The sequence below is a fragment of the Carassius auratus genome, chromosome 23, assembly GCF_003368295.1.
Source record: "Carassius auratus strain Wakin chromosome 23, ASM336829v1, whole genome shotgun sequence".
Lineage (NCBI taxonomy): Eukaryota > Metazoa > Chordata > Actinopteri > Cypriniformes > Cyprinidae > Carassius > Carassius auratus.
The window spans coordinates 8467070-8489719 of record NC_039265.1 but is presented as its reverse complement, the minus strand read 5'-3'; the positions used below and the strand labels follow the sequence as shown (position 1 = coordinate 8489719).

The 22650-nt window shown below is 34.1% G+C and overlaps 1 protein-coding gene across 4 annotated transcripts in view; it reads right to left on the bottom strand.

The window, feature by feature from the left end:
• plekhg5b (pleckstrin homology domain containing, family G (with RhoGef domain) member 5b) overlaps positions 1-22650 on the bottom strand; it is a 66173-nt gene that overhangs the window by 28296 nt on the left and 15227 nt on the right. For 2 of the 4 annotated variants that reach the window (XM_026199597.1, XM_026199596.1), the window contains exon 3: positions 20812-20888. In XM_026199597.1, the coding sequence (XP_026055382.1) occupies positions 20812-20888 (77 nt within the window). Of the gene's footprint in view, positions 1-8127; positions 8244-10001; positions 10281-20811; positions 20889-22650 lie in introns of those variants that run through there. The other 2 variants (XM_026199598.1, XM_026199599.1) reach the window with 2 other exon arrangements.

The window sequence follows — 22650 nt, the reverse complement described above, 5'->3', positions numbered from 1 at the left end:
TCTGTCATGAGCCACTGTTATGACAACTGTCAGGAAAGGAGTTTAGAGGACCGGGCTGAATCAACGGGAGGGAACGAGTTACAGCACATTTGTCTGAAGGAGAGAGAGAGAGAGAGAGAGAGAGAGAGAGAGAGAGACTCATCGCTGTTTACAGACCGCCTGACCTGACTCATCACGTATTCACACGCGCTCAGTGATTATTTCAAGTGATGAAGAACATTATTGAAGAAGCTGAGGTGAAAGTTGAGAGCAGCTAGCTATGTGTCAAGTCCTACCCTACTTAGGCAACTACCTTCTAAGAAGGTATACTGCTGATTTAAAGCGCTCTACACAGGCAGCAAATGTCTGAACACGTTTAGCAGTTCTTATGAAATGTACCCTACAAAACTCGACTCCAATTGATTCCTATCAGTATTGTTATCGTAACAAAAAATGATTAAAACCATTTTAGGAACAGAAATGTAGCAGAAATAAAATATAAATTTTAGATGAAAAAATTCAATTTATTTCAGTTAGCTGCCAAGAAATAAATAAAATGAAAACAAATGTATAAAATAAAAGCTAAATCAAGATATTAAATAAATAGTACAATAGTTTATAAAATGATACTAAAACACAGCTGATGAACCAGGGTTGAGGTGCATTCTGGGATTGAAATAGAAAGCAGCACATCCATAATTTGTAGGTAAGATAACTGATAAATGGCCAATATTACAATTTTAATCCATTTTGTATAAATTATCTAAACTAAATTTAAATATTGCTGTATATTTAAATGCAAACCACCATTTTAAATGCTATAATTTTAAGCATCACGACATCAGAATTGCACAGTTCATTTTGAGATTTTTAACACAAATGAGATTGCATTAAAAGGGATTTTGAAATAATTATTGTTTTTAAATTAACTTCAGTAAAAGTGAATTTATGGAAGATATTCCCAATGTAAAACTACATCTCTACAAGTGTTATTTTAGCATCATTTAAAAAATTATATAGTTTTTAATAGTTTTTATTCATATTATGAATACATTTTAAAAAAAATTTCATTTTGATTTTAAATAAAGTTATTTGGCAAACAAGCTGAAATAATTTATATATTTTATTTTTATTTAAAGTTAATTTAATTTCAAGTAATGAAAAATTTAGATTTTAGTTCTGTTTTCACTTTTAGTTTACTATAATAACCCCGGTCTCTACCCACTACCTTTAAATGTTGTCTAGGTAGGAAGTTCACCAGGTTTTGAAAGTGAGAACAGGAACAGAGACTGATTGGGGCAGCACACACAGACTTCAGGCAAGTTACATGCTGACCAAACTGTTGGGCAATTAAAGGACCCTCGGCCAGGGATCAAAGGCAAGGACAGCTGAGTGTGTGTGTGTGTGTGTGTGTGTGTGTAGGCTGGTTGATTCTGAAGGTCTGCTGGATTACCCATGGGCCTCAGGAAGGGGTGATGTCTTGTGAGTGTGGAGGTGAATTTAAGTGAACAGCAGAGAGAAACAGACAGCTGTGAACACACACAAGCTTCCAGAGGGGCTTATTGAATTCAGACACACATGGCAGCATTCTTGCCATTAGAGAGCCCAATGAAATCAGTTTTATTTTTTCCCAAATTCTTTATTTGTTTTTTTTTTGTTTTAAAAAAAAAATGTTATTCGTGTTTAAATTTTTCTTAACCGTGTTTTAATGGGTAAATAAATTGTATTAATCAAAAAGCATGTTTAATTAATTGAAATGATAACACTTATACAAATTTAACAGCAATTTATTAAACACTTAACAAAAATAAAATTTTAGGTCCCTATGAAATGTGTTTTATTTTTACCCAAATTCAGTGATAAACGCTAAAAATACTGCAAGTCACACGTGCTTTATGTGTGTAATAAACAAAACCGTGCTTTTTCAACATTCACTGAACACAGAGACACGCAGAACTTTTTTCATATTAAAAAGCATTGTGTGGGGTTTAATATTCACAGACACTAGTCCATATCCCACTTTAAATCTACTGACCTACTTTTGATTGATTCATCCAAAATTGCTGCATTCTATGGTAAATTCTATTTTTATGAATGGATTCTGCAATTCCATCCACAATTTTTGCATTGTAGAAATCATAGAGCCCACACTTAAAAACAGACAAAAACTTATTTAGTCAACAAAATGCACACGTCAGGGCTAAAATGACCAAAAATCAAATTACTTGTCACTGGAAACATGTTGCACTCTTGGTTACAACACATAAAACAATAGCAGCCACCATCCCTATTTATCAGAGCACGTACAAAGATTATGATTATATATGCTTTAATAATTTCAAGCCCTCATTTCCCCCCTCAATAATCTTTCAAGCGATTAAGCCTTGATTTGCAAAAGCTTTTCATGCCTGAGAGTTTTTTTTATATTTCATCAGCATCGACCTGCAAAATGACCTGGAGTGAAGGGGACCCATGGTGAACAGGTTCTGTGGTCTCTATTCGGCTAGCGTGTTTTCCTGTACGTATCTGGTGAAGGGGGTGCTGTGCAGACCGTGTGAAGAGATTCAGGTCAAAAGTCAAGTGCAGTGTCCTTTAGTGCAGGATTAATCCATCTGCCGCAAAACTGAGCACCTGTTCCCCTTCAACTGTACAGCGGTCTTACATAATGTACATTTTCATCCCTCTTTCGCACAGATAATTATGCCAGCATTTAATCTCTCCTTTCATGGAAAGCCACACGAGAAATTTGCCCTCGCCATTTTGAAGGGTGAATGAAATTATGTGTGTACATGAAAAAACATGAATGATTTGACTTCAGTTTTAGAAGTAAGAGTTTAAACTGGTAAACTGGAAACACAAACTCTAAACAGAGGAACAATAATTACTCGCAAACAAAACTGTAAAAAGCTTACCTGTGCTATACATTGCATATGCATGCAAATGCACCTCACAATCACATGACTGCACCTCAAATCAGCTGATAATGCACGTAAGTGTAAATAAATGGAGGAGTTAGTGAAGGTCACACCCAAAAAAAACAGTAAACAAGCTCTTCAACAGAATTCCCAGTTCTCTAGCCTTCTCTCACCTCGACCATATAAGAAGTGAAGCATGCACTGAGCTACAATACGGACACTACAAGCTTGAGTCTGTGACAAAAGGCCAAACAAGTCCGGAAACTAACTAACTTATGACAGCAGCTTCATATTCTACCTAAATTCACTGAATCATCATTGCATAGATTTTGAAATATCTCACATGCACTGCCATAGCTTCAGACTCAGAAACCACACCTAAGGTCCCGTTCTCTGAGCGTCCGATACATTTTGCACGTAAAAATGGCAAAAGTGGGCTGAATCAGAGCTGGGTTGACAGAATAAGAGCCAAGTTAGTGGCTGGAATCAAATAGAAATGGAAATTAAGAGCAGGCATTGATATTCTGTTTGTAAAATCAGTACTTGTAGACAGCTTATGTCATGTTTTAACGAAAACACTGACTCAAACAGGACGATCCTAAAGCACACAAAGCCTGATGATTAAAAAACAGGCTTAAATTCAGCCCAACCCTAACAGCATCATGGTGACTTAGTGTGCGTGAACGACGTGAATCACTAAATGGCCTTAAATGTCTTGATTCACACTCACGAAACTGTGAAATTCCCGTCTGACGCTGGTGACGTCTATAAACACAGACACGCTGCTGCTTAAACACAACAGACCCAAACATACATACGGACTCATATAACGCTGATTCACATCCCTCTTGTCAAGCTACACTTGCTAAAAAAACACAGTTAACTACACTAATCTAACCACTTTCAGAAGTGACTCAGAGTTCTGCTACAGCTGTTAGAAGACTTTTTCTTCCATTTATATAATACAAACATGTCATCAGAAAACAGAGCTGGGTGTGAACTTGCATGAAGCATAGCCAAAACTTTCCATAAGAATAAGCATGAAAACCCGCATTGGCATTATTATGATAATAACATTTAATAAACAGACCAAAAACTAAAATATTAATTCGTCCAAACTTCTGAATTGTAGAGTATATAATATTTTTATATCCATTAATTTTTTTTATACATTCAAGCAAATGCTACGTTGTATTTAAAAAGATACAAATATATAAAATACAATTATATTTAAAAAGCTAAAATAAAACAAAAACATTCTAATATGCAAAAAAAAAAATCTAATTTATAAAACAAAGAAAAGCTTTAAAATAAGATTCATTTGAACATTGCAAGAAATGAGAAAAAACTAAAATCAAATGAATAATGGTGAATGTCTTTTATGTTATAAGTTCTTTGGTTTACAAACTACACCCAGACACATGGTGTGGTTAAGCAATTAAGTAATTACGCAACTGAAGCCACAGCCAAACATCTTTTGACTGCTTCTGAGTTTAGAGAAAAACACGACCATTGAAGAAAGCAAAACCAGTGTGCATAGGCTTTCCAGTACCAGATTGCTCTGGATTTACTTGCCACAACCGCTGATTCCAAGACAAGCGTCTGGCCCATAAAGTACACATTAAAAGAAGATCAATTAAAAAATAAAAAGGCATTTACGCAAACCAAGGCGGCGTTATATTTGTTTGGTTCACCATGCTTTGTTTTCCTTGAATTCTCTTAAACTTGAGCTAAAAACAGAAAGCCACATTATTGCGATTCTTTTGAAAAAGCTGTAAGTCCATGTGCTTTTTAGCTTAGCCTTTTTTTTTTTTTTTTCATAAAAGGAATAATTTTATCCACTCCATAACTTCACATATTCTCTTATATGTCCAAACCAAAATGATGAAGAAAAATCAGCTTTGCATCACAGGAATAAATTACATTTTAAAACATATTCAAATAGAAAGCACATATTTTAAATTAGAATAACATTTCATAATATTAACATTTTTACTGTAGTTTTAGTCAAATAAATGCAGCCGTGATGACCATAAGACACTATTATTAAAGATTATTACTATAAGAGATTTTCCTCCCAATCAAAATGACATAAATTTACATAAACCTGCAAAAATGTACATTGATAGCTGGACACTACCGGCTGGATTAAACATGCAAAGTGAGAACTATACTAAAGTTTACATAATCGGCACAGTTTTAGATACATTACACAATGTGCAGTAAGCTGGTATTCTACTCCAAACAAAGAGAGAGAGACATTCTTAGGTTTCTAAAAGAGATGAAACGGGTCTAAAGCAAGGAAATTACCAGCATACAAGAAGTCACAGAAGTATGCAGACCAGGGCTAGTGACTGAAGGGTCACAGTCTTGGGTCAGTGGACATCCGGAACAATTAAGAGGAAAGAACACATTACCACAAAAGTGGTCTACATGCATGTGTCAGAATACAGTGACTACAGTCTAAATTTACCAAGACTGAGCTGCTACTGCAGGATGACACATGCAAAGACCAAAGACTTTCAGCCAGCAGAAAACTGTCATATGGACCACTTCTATGGCCTTTTTAAAGTTAGACCAGCATTGTTCACAATATGCATTGATTTTATGAACAAAAATCAACAAAAAAAAATATTCAGGCCTAATTTTCTGATTTATGTATTTGATTTGAATATAAACATCCACCAATTTGCATTACACAGATTTAACACAAGCAATTAAACTTAAACGGGAAGCATGATCAGTCATACTTAGAAACCTGTAAGATTTCTGCACCAGAAAAATCATGACATAGTTTATTATAAACTATTTGCGTCTATTTGAGTTTATTTAAAAAATCATCTAAACAAAACGCCAAATGACAATCATTAAAATATGACTAGTACTATCATAGAAATCCAAACAGTTTTAGTTTATTCTTCATTTATGTATGACTGACAAACAGGCATCACATTAAGTTTATTAGTCAGTTTACGTTAACTTGGTAATCCAAATGAATTCTAAATATTAAAAGTTTTTGTGTTGGATATCCATCAAAATGTATTACTCCGAATTCTACAGTAGAAAGTCACACAGGTTTAAAGATAAAGGTAAATGATGACAGAATTTTCCTTTTCAGATTAAAGCATATTCTTAGAAATCAATGTGGTTGATGCAATTCAAACTCCTCTTACAAATAGAATTTCCAAAGGGGGATTTTTCACAGAGATGTCAAGAAGAACCATTTTGGGTTTCAAAAGAACCTTTCAGTGAGCAGTTCTTAAAAGATCCATATATATATACACATACAATATATATATATATATATATATATATATATATACACACACACACTTCATGGAACCATAAGGGACTTTTGCACTACGGGAACCTTTTCATAGTACCAGAACTAAATGTGGAACTTCCCACTTTTGGGCGTTTTCGCACCGCCGGAACTGGGTGCGATTTTAGCACCAGACTGCCTTTTTCGAGAACCAAATTAGCTCTTACTCTAGCAGGATCTAACCAGCACTACTGGTACTATCCGTGATGCAAGTAGACAATGACTGGCCAGACGCGTTTGAAAACGCCCTCATCCGCCATGATTTAAAACGCGGTGTAATCATACTGTAAACATTATGTCAACTTATTTCACAAGTACGATGAACCGTGATAGATGGACGAACGCTGAGGTGCAGGCACTTGTAGCAAATGTAGCACTGCCAGTTGTCATTGGAGATTCTTCGTCCTCCTTTCAATTCGCTTTACGTATACGTCGACAGTCCATGTACATTACTGTGAAACTCGCGAGGCACAACAAAAACATCGCAGTGTCCTCCATCCTCCTGTTCTTAACGTTGTTCTTCTTTGTTTGCGTTGTTGAACGCCATGCACAAATCTGTCGACTGGCTTACATCACTTCCTAGTACACACTGTCGTGCAAATGCAACCCTTTAAATGGTACTGGAAAATAGCTTGTGCAAAATCACCCCAGTACTTTAGTAGTTTACATTAAGTTCTGGAACTAAAGCAGTGCGAAAGGCCTTACAGGTGCCAATAAAGAACCTTGTACTACCAAAACAAGCTCCATTATGGAGGCCCCAAGAGATCAATCCCTCATTTTAGAAGATGAATTTTGGTTTAAATGTTCTAGAATTAACCTGCAGCTTCAACAGTCAAGCAGGTGAAACCAAAAGCACACATTTAGACAAACTTCTCCTTGTCATGTCATGGTTTTAGCCGACCACAGACCAGATTAGACCAGCCACGAACAGTCTGGGATGACCAGCCTATTCACAGAAGCTGATGACAAATGTCTGCGGAGTGGTGTGGGATTTCCATGTTTGCGCCACCAAGAAAATCAAAAGCCTATTTGCTCACCATTGAAGGACCAAAACTTCCTTGAGTGACTCATCCTGAGTTTAAACCTGTGGATCACATACAAGCCACTACACAATCACTTCCCTCCAAAAGCAAAGTTCACTCAAGGGCAATAGAGTTTGCCAACTCTGTGTAATGTCCATTAAACAAAGGATATTCTAATTCTAGTTGTATCATCTCTGAATTGCTTTCTACAAGTAGTTTTCCACATATCATTGCCCTAAATGAAGCTAGAAGTCTTGCAATGCAGATGTTCATTAAATCAATTTTAGACAAAAACACTTGGATGCCGTTTTCAACTGGAAGAGAATTTTAAGAAATATTAACTAAAAATGACCAAAAGGACAAGTCCATCCATGCTTAAGGGGACCAACTAACTTCACTTTTTTTGCAAGAAACATTCCTGTCAGTGTTTGTTTCAACATGCAGCATCAGCAAAAGCAAATGTGCATGTACACACCCACACCTGGAAAACAGCCACCATTATTACAGAAGTGAGCAAGAAAATTAATTACAATGGGCTTTTTGAGACTGGTTTCGAATTAGCGTCGACAAAAATCTACCAAGGTGAACTTTCCTTAACATTATTTTGTGCTTTGGTTAGTAATAAAATCTAAATGAAATCACAATTTTCACAAACTGCAGCAATACTGATATCTCATAAACACACCCCAGCTTAAACCCAATTAGAGACAACCACTTGCCTAGTTCAACTTTGATAAACATGCTTAGCTGAAAGTTAAATCGTTTCACATTAATAATGTAAACAACATAAAATAGACTTTTAAGAAGGAAAACCCCTAGGAAGCATAATGTCTAGCCATCTGCTGGGTAACCAGAGACCTATGTAGTGAAGACAGAAGCGACAACTCACCAGCAGCTGCGCGAATTCAACTCAAACTCTATCAAGTGTGCTGAGAGAGCTGACTCGAGCTCCACTCTGTGACGCAACACTGCTATCCATAGCTTTAGGGGAGGAATAGGAGGAGGAATTGACATACGGGAAAGAGAGAGAGAGAGAGAGAGAGAGAGAGAGAGAGAGAGAGTGTCTAGAAGGAAGTGAAAGGAGAAGGAACTCTACATTCAAAGTTAACGTTCTCTCTGATCTGAAAATTAGAGGAGAGTGGCTAAAGTCATAGCTAAAAGTATTGGAGCAAAAAAAAAAATATATATATATATAAATAAATACACCATGTGAAAATTCAGTTAGAAATTTCATGTGAATGTATGAAAATATATTCAAATACACATAAAAATCAATGTGTATGAACGACAGATCGGTTTAAAACCTCATGCTTAATAAAAAAAAAACTTAAGTTAAGAGTTTAAAAAACAGTTAAGATGCCAAATAAAATGAAAACAAAACAGATGATAAAAAAAAAAACAACACAGCATAAAGAATGTTTTGCCATCGACATTATCATGACAATTAAGGTGAATTTCTCCCTAAAGCTTCATTACCATAATGCACCGGGAGGTCTTAATCTTGAGATTATTTCCGGCATTGTCATTATGGTAATAGAGTAAATTTTGCTATATTAATTGCAGTAATATAATTATGCATGTAAATCATACATTATAAGCCATAGAACTAATATTAACAACAACAACCTCACAATTTAAGCTATTTTATTTATATATATACACATACACATACTACATTACATAGAGTAGAAGAATTAGTTTCCCATTATTGTAATGAGAATTATACAATCATTGTAATGCACTGCTAGGTGTTTGTCCTGCAAATTTTACTTGGTTGATACAGCAGCTACTCTAATTATATCTCTATTTGTTTCTCTGTTTTGCCACAGGATTTACATCTTTGGTACAGGATTTGGTTACTAGGATTTACACAAGCTCCAGTCTAGATCCAGAACACCTGAAAGGAGATGATGCCGACCCTGAAACAACACACAGAACTAACAAATATTGCTACAAGTGTGACTGCATCATATAATAATTGCTGTTAATAGTGTTCATCCTCTGGTTGACCACGTCTTGTATTAATTTTTGTCTTAATTAATGTGCATATGCACATAAACTGACAGTCACCACTACTAAGCTACTACTAAATTTTGTAGAAACGTAATTTTCTTTAAAGTTGCCTTGCAATGATTTATCGTAAAAAGCGCTATACATATAAACTTGAATTGAATAATGAGAATGTATGGTAAAATAGTTCATTGTATTTTATATATCGGAAATACTTGTTACAAAATTTATTAATCAATGCAAAAAAAAAAAAAAAAAAAAGAACACAATTATTGTACCATGTTACATGTCCAATAAATCATAGTTATACCATGGTTCTTAATGACTACCATGATCATATACGGTGTTATTCAGGAGTACATGAAAGAACACCATGGTAGAACACCATCTTCAGAAAAAGGACAAAAAAAAAAAGCTGTTCTATTACGATACTTTTTGTAATCATAATTTTCTAAGTGCACAAAAGCAGAGCTTGGGATTTGGGAAAAGAAAGGAAAAAACGGTGAACATAGTCGTCCTGCCCCAGTCCAGACCTGCACGCTAACTTCACTTACATGTTTAAACTCTTCCCACTACTCATCACCATCCATGTAATTTTCTCCTGAAATTTCTGCACGCTCACGCACCATCAATGCCAACATAAGAATTACGCAGACATCACATGATAGCCAAGAAAAATAAATGATCAAACATTAAAAAACGTCCAAATGATTAGAAGGAATGACTGTCTGACATGCCATTAGATGCACTCACCGGCAGCGGCTCACAGTCGCACGCGTGTTTGTATGTGTGCATGTTGCTCGACACCTCTGTGCATCAGACCACTGTCCTGTTCTCACTCCAGAGCAAACTGAAGCGTCCTTCTGCAGTCTGGCAGGATTTGTAGAACCAGGCTGCTTTCAATCTAATAACTCTGTAAGCTGGTGTGTGTATGTGTGCGTGAGTTACACAAGGGGAATGTTTCTACCCCGGTGTCGTTACTTCCAGTGTTGGCACAGTTTAGCCCCTGAAGGTGTTTGTGGGACTATTTAACTGCTGGCATCTCTATAAGGAAGGAAGACGTCAGATATAATCTTGCTGTCAGTCGTGATCGAAGACCCAGGGTGTGTTTACGAAAACGCCCCCATCCTCTCACACTCATCTTCAGATGAAGCTTATCTGTTTCATCAGTTCACATGAACCGCTTCAATGGATTCTTGAGGGGAGAGAGATGATAACAATGATAACAATGATGATAACAAAGGTGCTAAAAAGGGAAAGGAGGAAGCCTAAAAACTATTTTTAAGCATAAAATACATTCTCATGCTTTTATTATGAGCTTCTCTGAAATAACTCACTCTGATTGGTCAGTCGTGGCATTATTTTGTCATATAATCGAATATAATGACTTAATATCCTTTCTTTGCCACATAGCTGTGCTGGCATCTTGTTTTGTGTGTAATATAAATATTTTTAACCCAAATCATTTCATGGGCTTTTCTTTTTTTTTATTTAGTGAGTAGCTGCATTACAAGTGGGGCAAATCACAGCCAGATGTTTTCACGAAATTAGTCCCTTTAGGCTGATATAATACCCCTGATCTTGTCGTCGGGGTGAATTTTGTGAACATGGTCATCAATACATAGGATATTTAACAGAATACATTATTTTTGTGCTAATTACTGCAAAAAAACTGGTTTTAATGCTTGCCAGGTCAAAAAAGGCTATGTTAACTTGTGTTTGGACCCAGGCTAATTAGTTAGAAAAGAATGAGTTAGAAAGAAATGTCAAAAAAATTTAAAAAATAAAAAATTGTTTTGTTTTGTTTTTGTTTGTTTTTTTTTTTGGGGGGGGGCGCTTATTTCAGCATTTTCTAAGGAAATATACAAATAAATAAAAGAAATATTTGCATTCAGAACTTGGCAAGTGTTTATTTTGGAACCTAGTTAAAAAGGTCATGTTTAATATGGGACTTATTAAATTAAAATAAAATAAATTAACATTTTAAATCAAACATTACATTTCAATATTTGCATTGACATCATGAATTAAATTATAAATTATATCATTAATTAAACTATAAATTAGATTAAATAAAGTTAAACTTAACTAAGTTTTTTAAAATAAGTTTAATAAGATTTTAATTAAATTAAATTTTTTGCATTGTCAATATTATAATGACTTCATGAAATTAAGATTTGTTCCCCAAGTTTTATTACTTGTTTTATGTATTTTTAATGCATCTGGATGTTTAAGATCCTAAAAAAAAGTGTATATTTAAAAAGTTAGATTCGTTAGATTAAAGTTATAATAAACTGTTAACCAACATAATAAAATATTATAATATTATATATAATATAAAAGTATGCATCACCTCTGCTGACACCAAATGCAATTGCAAAAATATTTTTTTTTTGTTGAATATTTTTCAAAAAGATTTAAATTTTATTAAATTATTAAGTTATCCAAACACTCTTCTCTCATTTGACATTGGTCAGACAAACATATTGTCCCGACCGGTCATCATTGGTGGTGCCAACATTTCCGTGTTGAGCCGGCTGGGATGCTCAAACAAACAATGTTTTGAAACCACAGCAGAGCTGATCATGTGACATGAGGCCTGTCAATCAAACATATGAGGAGCAAATCCTAACGAACCCCAAACAGATGACTGCACAACGCTAGTTCACAAAGACTTACCACAAAACTACATAAAACACCACACCCTCAGCAAAACACGCTCTTTTAGTTCTGCTTTATAATTGCATCAGCATTGTATTTCCAGGATTAGATATAGGGCGTAAAATATACTTGACGTACTAGTCCACGTGAGTCATATCGAATCCATCTCCATCAAACACACTAGAACAGATCTCAAAAAGAAAACAAAATTCACCGTTTCTCTGCCATTCAAAGTAAACCACGCTGAGCTTCACTTAAGTCCTTTACAATTAGCTTCCTACGTGAGAGACAGTGTGTGTGTGTTTGGGGAATAGCATCCCATCCTCCAGAACCCCCTGCTGTCTACCTCAATTAAAAGGGTCTATATTTAAAGAGGCATGCAGACAGCAGCAACACGATTACCTGAGGGGATCAGGTGTTCCAGGCAAAGCAATCGGGAAGACGCAGCACAAGAGCTTCAACACAGCTGACGCACTTCTGACACAATATAGCCGTTTCTGTCGTAACACAAGGATGCTCGTGTCGTGACTGTTCCATCGCCATGACTGACACAATATCTTATTTTATAGGTCTACCGGTGATTTTTAGCTTGACACACTCAAACTCCTTGTTATCAATGTTGAAAACAGATTTTTGTGAAAACTGTGACATTTTTTTCCCAAAACTATTTGATAAATAGCAAAAGAACAGCATTTGCATTTCATATTTGAAATAGAAATCTTGTGTTTTTCTTTTCTTTAAAAAAAAAAAAAAAGTAGTTTACATAACACAAATACTGAAAACAAGTTCATTTGAAATTAGACAAAACAGAACATCATTCACAATCAACTCCCTCAATAATCTTTTTTTAACCGTTTTTGCCGTTTTGTGTTCGATTCACTCCATCAGCACCAGAGGAACAACTACTCATCTCGCAGAACGCAGACAGGGTTTAATGGTCCATTTTTAAGAAACAAACATTACACAACAGATTCTTTTCCAAGAAGATGTGCAAACCAGTCCGGACTAAAGACAGACATTACGCATTATCTGGAACCATTATAATTGTGCCACAGATGTTGATAAACACATTGATTAAAATATGTGTCAGACCTTACTCTTGCAATTTATGCAAATCAAATCCACTGATGCCATAGTCTAAGCGATGAATGAAAAGGCTTCTGTGTGATGAACAACATTCTCGTGCACGGCTCTAAAGACACCCTGTGCATTCTGCATTGAAAAGCAATTATGTTCCTCTTCTGGGCAGAATATGGTGCCCAGGCCACATCCTCTCCACCACACTGGTCCTAATGCCAGCAGACGCTTCAACAGTGAGCGGTCAATGAGCATCACGCAACACTGAAGCAATCTTCAACCAAGAAAACCACTCATCTGGGCCTTCGCTCACTCATTTCATCTCATGAGCCATTACCTTGTCCATTCAAGCTCAATTTATGCTGTCCGTGGTTATTTAATGGCATTACAACCTGTGGGGAAAATTCAACTATGACTTGAGCACACATCTTACAATTCAGACACCGATGACAGAAAACACACACACTGAAGAGAGCAAAACCATACGCTGCCGCAAAGACCCGTTACACCTGCCAATAGGCTACACACAATGAGCTTTTAAGTAATAACGTGCAAAATGAGACCTTTATGAATTAATATTAAATGAGCTGGAAGTGGAAAACCATATCTAAAACTCACTTATAATTTCAATGTCAAAAAAAGACATTTTGTAGAACACAAAAGTAAAAATTTAAGATGATAAAAATGTATTTATTTACTTTGTAACACTATTCTAGCATCAAGGCTATTTTCATGGTGATCTCTGAACAGTGTTTGGAATAACGGCGTTTAAAAGAACGGCGTTAGGTAACGACATTATTTTTTCAGTAACCCGGTAATCTAACTAATTACTTTTCCCGTCGTTACAACGCCGTTAATGTTACTGAACGTTAAATGCGGTGCATTACTATGCATTGATTTAATAAACCAATCCAAACGCACCCCTGGGAGTGAGCAAGTGGGTTAATGACGAGATAAGCCGTTGTGATTGGCTAAGGCAGAGTCATGTGTTTCATGTTAGCCAATCAGAGCCAGTGTTTTTACACACATGCCAGCACACGCGGCTGCGCCAGTAGCGCCAAACACACACACACACACACACGCAACAGCTAAACAGAGATTCGCAGCAGAGATGGCGAGTCAGGAGCAATCCGATGAAAAGTTGCCATTTTCAAGGTGGAGATATAAGCACTACTTCAAATTAATTGTTGTCAAAGGCAAGAACATGAAAGTAATGTGTAAATGTAATGTGTGACACGCATATGTAAAGCTAGTGGCCAAAAACACGTTTCTTACAAAGATAATACTTGAAGTACAGGATAAAACTCTTGCTGTCTGTTGACGTGCAGTTTTTTTTACAGTAACGCAAATAGTTACTTTCCCTGGTAACGAGTTACTTTTATTATAGAGTAATTCAGTTACTAACTCAGTTACTTTTTGGAACAAGTAGTGAGTAACTATAACTAATTACTTTAAAGTAACGTTCCCAACACTGTCTCTGAATAAATGATGATAATAATAATTAAGATGTGTATGACCCGGAGAACTGAATATGTCCAATTCTTGAGAAAATCATTTTTGTGAACTGGAATCAAGCAAATCATTAAAAGAGATCCAAATCAAAACTTACAAATGTATTTATATATAAATATAATAATAATAATATATTTATAGTTTTATTTACTGAGAATATTTGAGTCTGTAGATTGAACTTGACAACTGAATCAATCTAACTCATGAGCGAATCATTTTCGTGGATAAAACAGACCATTGCAAAGACCAAATTCAAAATAAATGAGCTATACAAAGTATTTTTGGAACAAACAGACCAAAATTAGTTCTTAATTTACTGAGTCAGTTGATTCAATCTTTAGAACTGAATCAATTCAAATCATGCATGATCAAATAGTTTGTGAAGTGGGTCAAAGAAAATTTGTAAAAATAACATTTCACACATTTAAAAATTCATACAATATATTTATTTCAAAAACAGACTGATTTTTTTCGTTTTTTAGTCTACAGGTTGAGAATTTAGTTGAGAATCAGTCTGATTCATGAGCAAATAATTTTTGTAAACTGGATCAAACTAAATTAAAAAGATCCCATTCAAAATTAACAATTTTCAAAAGCCATATGAAATATTTGTGTGGCAAACAAAAACTGAAATCAGTTTGTTGTTTACTGAAAATAAATGAATATTTGAATTAAATCAGAACTAAATCAGTCAGATTCAGAAGCAAATTATTTTTGTTAACGGAACTGGATCAAATGATTTGTTAAAAAGACCCAACTAAAAAATTAAATGATTCATTCTTACATTTCAAAAGATATAGAAACAGAAATATAGCTATCTGGTTGAAAAAAAATATTGACAGAAAATCTCAGTGAGTGAACTGAGCTGGACTGGATTAAATGATTCATTAAAAAGATTCAATTAAAAAAAGGATTCATTCCCATATGTCACCACCGTACGAAAGATCTAGGGGGTAAACATTAGAAAAAATTATAATAATAATTTACAGAAAACAACTTCAGTCCAATTCATGAACGAATCATTTTTTAATGAACTGAACTGGATCAAATGATTAATTGAAAAGTATTGAAAATATTACACATTTTAAAAGCCACATGACAGATTTGTGAGGCGAATAAACTGAAATGTGTTACTTACAAAAAGTGAGTTGAACTAGAGCACTGAATCAGCCTTAAAAATGATCAGATCACGTGTAAATTGTGTCAAATTATTTAAAATCATTGAAAAGATCTCAAAAGACATCCCACTACTTATCTGCTAAAGTTTCATAAACATGTTAATATTTAATAATATTATTTTAGACCTGATTCGCTCTCATTCTCTCACACATTACTGGTTTGAACAACATGAAAGTGAGTAAATGTTTCTTTTATTAAATATCCCTTAAAGCCCAAAAGTTAACGCAAAGTCCGCTATGGTCTAAACCATCTGTGTGACCCCATGCTGTCGTCTACAGCTCATTTCACATCTTAAAGAGCCATCCAGGATCATTTATAAAACCATCCGCTGCTCAGAGTTACCCATGAATCATTAGGGCAATGAAAAGCTAAATATTTATGGGCCATTTCAGAACTGGAAAAGAACAGACACAAATGAGAAAAGACGGGTGATGGAGACGGCATGCGATCCATCACTCAGCACGCCTCGGGGAAGATTTACAGCGGAATAAGGAAACAGAAGGAAAAGCTGGAGTTAGCTGGAAACGGCTAGCAGCTCTGAGAAACGCTGAGAGTGGGGGCGGCTCGGCGGCGGAGGATTGATTTTGACGAGGATGAGGTGTTATGGAGAAAGTGAGGGTAGTTATCTGATCACACACACACACACACACACAGGGCTCTCAGCTGTGTGTCTATGGAGGTGTGTACTTCTCTGACGATCCACACCTTGTCTAGTCCTGTTGGGGAGTGAATAGAGGTAATTGGCTCTGAGTGATGGAAGCACGCTCAGACTGGCCCCGTCTCCACACGAAAACACCGTCAGATACCAGAAGATACACACTTAAGACAAATGGAGAAACTCCAGAGTCCGTCAGCCATTTAGATTTCAGTAGAGAAGTGTTGTTATTGCTAACTAACTGAAATAAGCTTAAGTTGAAATACTAACATTTGAATAAAAATTGTATCTAGAAACAAATCTAAAAACAAAATAACTAAAACAGACTATTAAAATAACTTAAAAAAATGTAAGGTTAAAATAAATTTAATGTAAAAAAAATTATATAAAAATTAAAACAAAGAAATGAAAGCAAGTACTTTAAAACAATTAAAAAAATCAGTAATTGAAATAAATCTAAAAAAATTCAACTTATAAAATTAAATTGAGAATTTAAAATGCTGTCTTGAATACAATAAATAATTGTGAGGACTAAAATGACTAAAACTGAAAAAACAAAATCATTAAAGCTATAAATAAAATAAACCATTATAAAAGCATATAAAATTACTAAAGATTAGACTACTAAAAATAGCTTTTAATTACCGAGAAGGTTATAAAATGCTAAATAAATATTTGATGTAAAAATAATAAAATGTATTAAATTAATATAGAAATCTAAAATAACAACAACAACAACAACAATAATAATAATAGTAGTAAAAATTACAAAAATACAAACTAAAAATACAACTATTACTGAAAGAAAACTAAAATAAATTGATTTAGCAGCTAAAATTAAAGCTGAAATAAAAAATTTAAAGTTACACGCTAAACAAAATTCTGTAAAAACTAGTTCAAAACTAGCCCAAGCATGTTTTCAGGAGGTTCCCAGATAAAAAAATTGCTTAAAAAACTTTTTATTAAGAATAAAAACTCTTGGCATGGTTGCCTTGGAAAAATTAGCATTTTAGGGGCTAAATATCACATTATTGGTATTGGGGTTGCTTCAAACCGCGGACATGAAAAACAACCGCTGACTAATATATATATATATATATATATATATATATATATATATATATATATATATATATATATATATATATATATATATATATATATATATATATATATAAAATGAATAATTAAATAAATAAAAGTGACAAAAGAACATAAAATTATGACAACTTAAATCAACGACAATTAAAACATAAAAGGAAATGCCAACTCATCATATTAATGAATAAAATACAATATAATTTCCACAAAAGTAATACCTGGTAAGAAATCCACAGACTGAATTTGGGGTTCGTGCAGTGCAACACGTCACAGCATGTGTCGTACGCTCTTGCTCATTTTCAAGGCTTTATAATTACCCAGTTAAAGTGACAGATTTCTACTAGGTCACATTTACATTGACACAAACGGCACACCACAGCATTTTCCAAACTGTGGAAAGCAAGCACTTTCTAAAAGTGTATTTCCAAAACATCCAAGTCATGCATTTTAACCTTTGTCTTGTCAGCATTATTCCTACAGCAGACTATAAATACATACAGTCTTCCTTAAACCAGTCTGAAGGCCTGTGACAACACTAGCAACTGTTGTGCAAGAGCCGTAAGGCGTAAGCAGCAGAAAATGAGACCCAGACAGTGATCAGACATCTGGCCCAGCCGGGTGTTTGTCTTCAAGCTCGAGCTGGACCTTGCATTAAACAGCGAGATGCCAACAGATTTGGGTTGTTAGACATCTCACTAATGCTTTGACAACAGATTTCTTGTGAGTTATCAGAGTTCTGTCCTATACAAACACACACACACACACACACACACACACGCACGCACGCACGCACATACACACACACGTCTCTCTGCCTCCACCCAGTGTTGAGACTGAGTCACTGCAGAACAGGGAATCCTGACATACTTTACAACTAAAGATGCTTTTATTGTGCAAGGAATTCAAAATGATGACTTTTTATGAATTGCATGTTAATAGTAAACAGAAAAGTAGGGGAAAGAGGGCAAAGACATGTCAGTGGGTAAACTGTGTCACCCTCTTAATTTAGCAAACAGAGCATTATACATCACTTCACCACATTCTGAGGTCAACCGACCACAACTATTCACATAAACGAGAAAATTATAATGTAAAACAAAATTTTATTTTTATTTTCATTCATGATTTGTGAGTAAAATGTTATGTAATAAAAAAAAAAAGTTACACTTTTTTTTTTTTGCATATTATATATGGCTGGGAAGAAATAAGTCTCAGATATTTTTAAAGTGGCACCGCTATAGCTACAGTGAACTTTTGCATCAAAATGCAATAAATACTAATAATAAACTACTAATAATTCAAAACTTACAAAAATTTAGATATTCCAAGTATGTTCTGAAAATGTTCCTTTTGAAATCTTCTAATTTAAGTTTATAGATATAATGAATACATATTAAATTATATTTATATATACACTACATATTAAATACATATTAATATTAGAATGATTTCTGAAGGATCATGTGACTTCAGTGTCACATGATGTCAAAATTTCAGCTTTGCATTGCAGGAATAAATTACATTTTAAAATGAACTCGAATATAATTTTTTTTTTTATTGTATTAATATTTCACAATATTAAATTTTTTTAACTGTATTTTTAAATAAATGAATAAATGAACCCATGGTGAGCAGAAGAGACTTTTCAAAAACAAGAAAAAAAAAATTCCCACCCCTGAATCTTAGAATGATATATCACTCACTCTCCGTGAACTCTTAAAGCAAGAACGAAAAGTAATTAAACCAATCAAAAAACAATCGAATAACAAGACAAGCTAACAAAATTCAAATATTAACATCTTAACGAGGAGATGAGCAGTGAGAGATATAATGCAGGTACAGAAGGAGACTCGAGTCATTCCTCTCTCATGAACGTTTGCTCATAATCTCTTTACATAACTACAGCCCGTGACCTCGACAGCCGACCCCCTACAGAGGACACACACACACACACACACACGTCACAGCAGCCGATCGATGATGGCAGAGACGTGTGCTGCTTAGTTCAACTTAGCAAACTCCTACAGCTAACAGCTGTCGGCTAATTTCAAAACTAATTTCTGTTCATGCAATAAAGAGGAATAAACAACTCCTCTGCTTTCACAGAATCTGAAGGAAAAGTGCCGTCCATAAAGGCATTAACTCGTGTGTATCTGTGGATTTCTTTTTTCTTGAAGTCCAATTATAAATCTTGCATCAATGTAGTTTTTCACGAAATTTATATACACAGAACAGAGTAAAGATCAAAAGTGACAAAAGAAATGTATACGGTCATATTTTATGATGTTTGTTTTCATGACCTTTTTATTATATTTTTCAGAATTTAAATCAGATTTGATATTTTTTCATCATTTTAAATTATTTTATTCAGCCCTGATGCGTTAAACTGACCAAAAGTGATATTAAAGACATTGATATATCGCTGAGGGATTTAAAAAATGTATGATAAATGATTAAATTCTGTATAAAATCTGTAATTTATTCCTGTGCTAAACCAGTCTTCAGTGTCACATGATGATTATTCAGAAATCATTCTAATATTCTGATTTATTACTTTTTTTTATCATCGTTGGAAACAGTAGTGCTGCTTTTTTTGGAAAGCTATGATTCTTTTTTTCAGGATTCTTTGATGAATAAAAATGAAAGAAGAACAGCATTTATTCAAAATAGAAATCTTTTCTAACAATAAAAGTCTTTGCCATCACTTTTTATCAATTTAACCTTTGCCGAATAAAGGTACTCATTTCAAATTAATTGCAATTAATAATAAAACAAGAAAGAATACAAATTTAATGACCGCAAACTTTTAAATTGTAGTTTATATTGTTACAAAAGATTCTATTTTAAATAAATGCTGTTCTTTTTAACTTTTTATTTATTAAAAAATCCTGGAAAAAGTATCAAATGTTCCAGAAAAATATGAACTGTTTTCAACATGGATAATAAATCAGAATATTAGAATGAATTAATCGTGACACTGAAGACTGGAGTAATGATGCTGAAAATTCTGCCTTGATCTCAGGAATAAATAACACTTAAAATATATTCACACTGAAAATGGTTATTTTACATTGAAATAATATTTTTTTTAATTTCTTGACTTTTGATCAAATAAAAGCAACCTTGATGAGCATAAATATCTTCTTCTTTCCAAACATGTTAGCGAAGCAAGGAGAGTGGACCTGAGCTGGCTGCTCTCCTCTGATCGTTCTCCTGTTTCAGAGAGCACCAGCTTATGACGGCGAACTCGTTTCACAGTCTGGTGGCCAGAGAGGAGAGCTCGTATCCCAGCAGGCCTCTCTCTGATCCTTGAAAGCACGAGATGGACCCTCCACAGAGAAGCTGAGATCTCCCAGCAGTGTTCAGAAAGGCTCTTACCTTCGATGCATGACGGCGCTCGCTGCAGTCTGGATGCTGACAAACCACGCACTCCTCACCCTGAGCGGGCTTCTCATCTGCAACATCAAATCACACACACATTAAAACACCTCGTGAACCCGCTGGGGAACTCTACATTTTCTGAAAAAAAAAAAAAAAAACTGCTATGGTTGCAGGGGTATTTTGGATCTTAGGAAATTATAGATAACCAAAACCTTTTCTTTAAAAAAAAAGGCAACATTTTGCAAAGGCAACATTTCTTATTTTGCTTTAGTTGACCTTAATGTGCTAAAATCATTTTTTGTCATTATAAAAAAAGAATTCATGCTTTTAAATATGACTGTATTGTTTTCATTTTAGTTATATTAGCAACTTGATGTACTAAAATAAACAAAAAAATAACAAAATAGACATTTAAAATCAACAAACCTAATACAAATGTCAAAAATAAAACTAAATTATTAAAACTAAAAAATATTCAATACAAATATAATAGTATGTCAGTGTAAAAAAAAAAACAGTTGTTTTTAGTTTTTTTTTTTTCAAAAGATTGCTACTTTGCTAGTTTATAAAATAAAAATTTAATAAAAAATAAAATAAAATAAAAAAATTAAATTAAATTAAAAATATAAAATAAAATATAAAATAAAGATACACTGGATACTAGGGTGTTCTTTTGTTCTTTTATTGTCCGGTTACTGGAAAAAAATTGACCAGTTAAAAACAAAGCAAAACTAAAAAACTATAATACAACAAACAAAACAAAAAATCTAATAATAAAACAGTTGCAACAGGTCCTAAACACTAAGAGGATATTTAATGCAATGTAAGGTTAAAGACAGAGACAGACAGAGGAACTTTAACAGGATATAAACAAGACAGGAGAAAGAAAGATGACTACAACAACAACAAAAAGAGAAAAGGAAGAACACACACAAACATGATTTCGCATCCACTTCATTAAAGACTGGATGAAAAGGTGAATGCAAACTAACAATAAACCGCACAAGAAATATTCATTTTGTGAATGCTATTTATTTCACATGCTGTAAGATCGATGTGTCTGTATGTTAATGAGAATTTCAAGACCCTTAACAGCCACATATTTAAGTGATTCTCCATAGTAGAAGTCAACCCAACAACAACTTTCCACTCTCCTCTCCACTTACAGATTCAATATTCTTAGGAAAATTCCCAACATCTTTTCCATCTGCAGATCTTTCACTTTAAATCACCTAAATGTGTGCCTTCTTCAATTATATGCTTCAGGCATCCATTTTTTAGACTGAATCAAAGGCGTCATGAATCAAAAACTTGTGGCAAAACCTAAAATCATGTGAGTCAACTGTGTCTGACCAGCAGCAGCTGCTTGCTCAAGCGCTTCATTGTCTTTGCATCTTTATTCCTCACACTTACGGTTTGCAAAACCCTTAGTATAACACTTCAGTGATACCTAACCTTCTGCAGATGATGAAACAAATATAAACCACATAAATGGAAATAAAGCATAGACTTTTACAATTCCTGCTGGAGAATCCAGTTTAAGCTAGGAAATGTATGTCGTAGCATGGTGCCATGTTTATAAAAAAAAAAAAAAAAAAAAAAGCTTTAATAAGCCACATCTGCTTCTTAAGTAGTTTTCTTTTTTTTTTCTTTTTTTTGCTGCTCCAACATGGCCTGCTTTGAATGAACGAGCTAAAAAGCTTTTAAATTCACTGAACATGTACTATTTCACTTGTTAAATCTGTAAAATAAAATAGTTTCAAATGAAAGATTACCAAATTAGATCAAATGTGATGTTATTTGACATTTATTATGAATAAAGAGCTTAAGGACAAG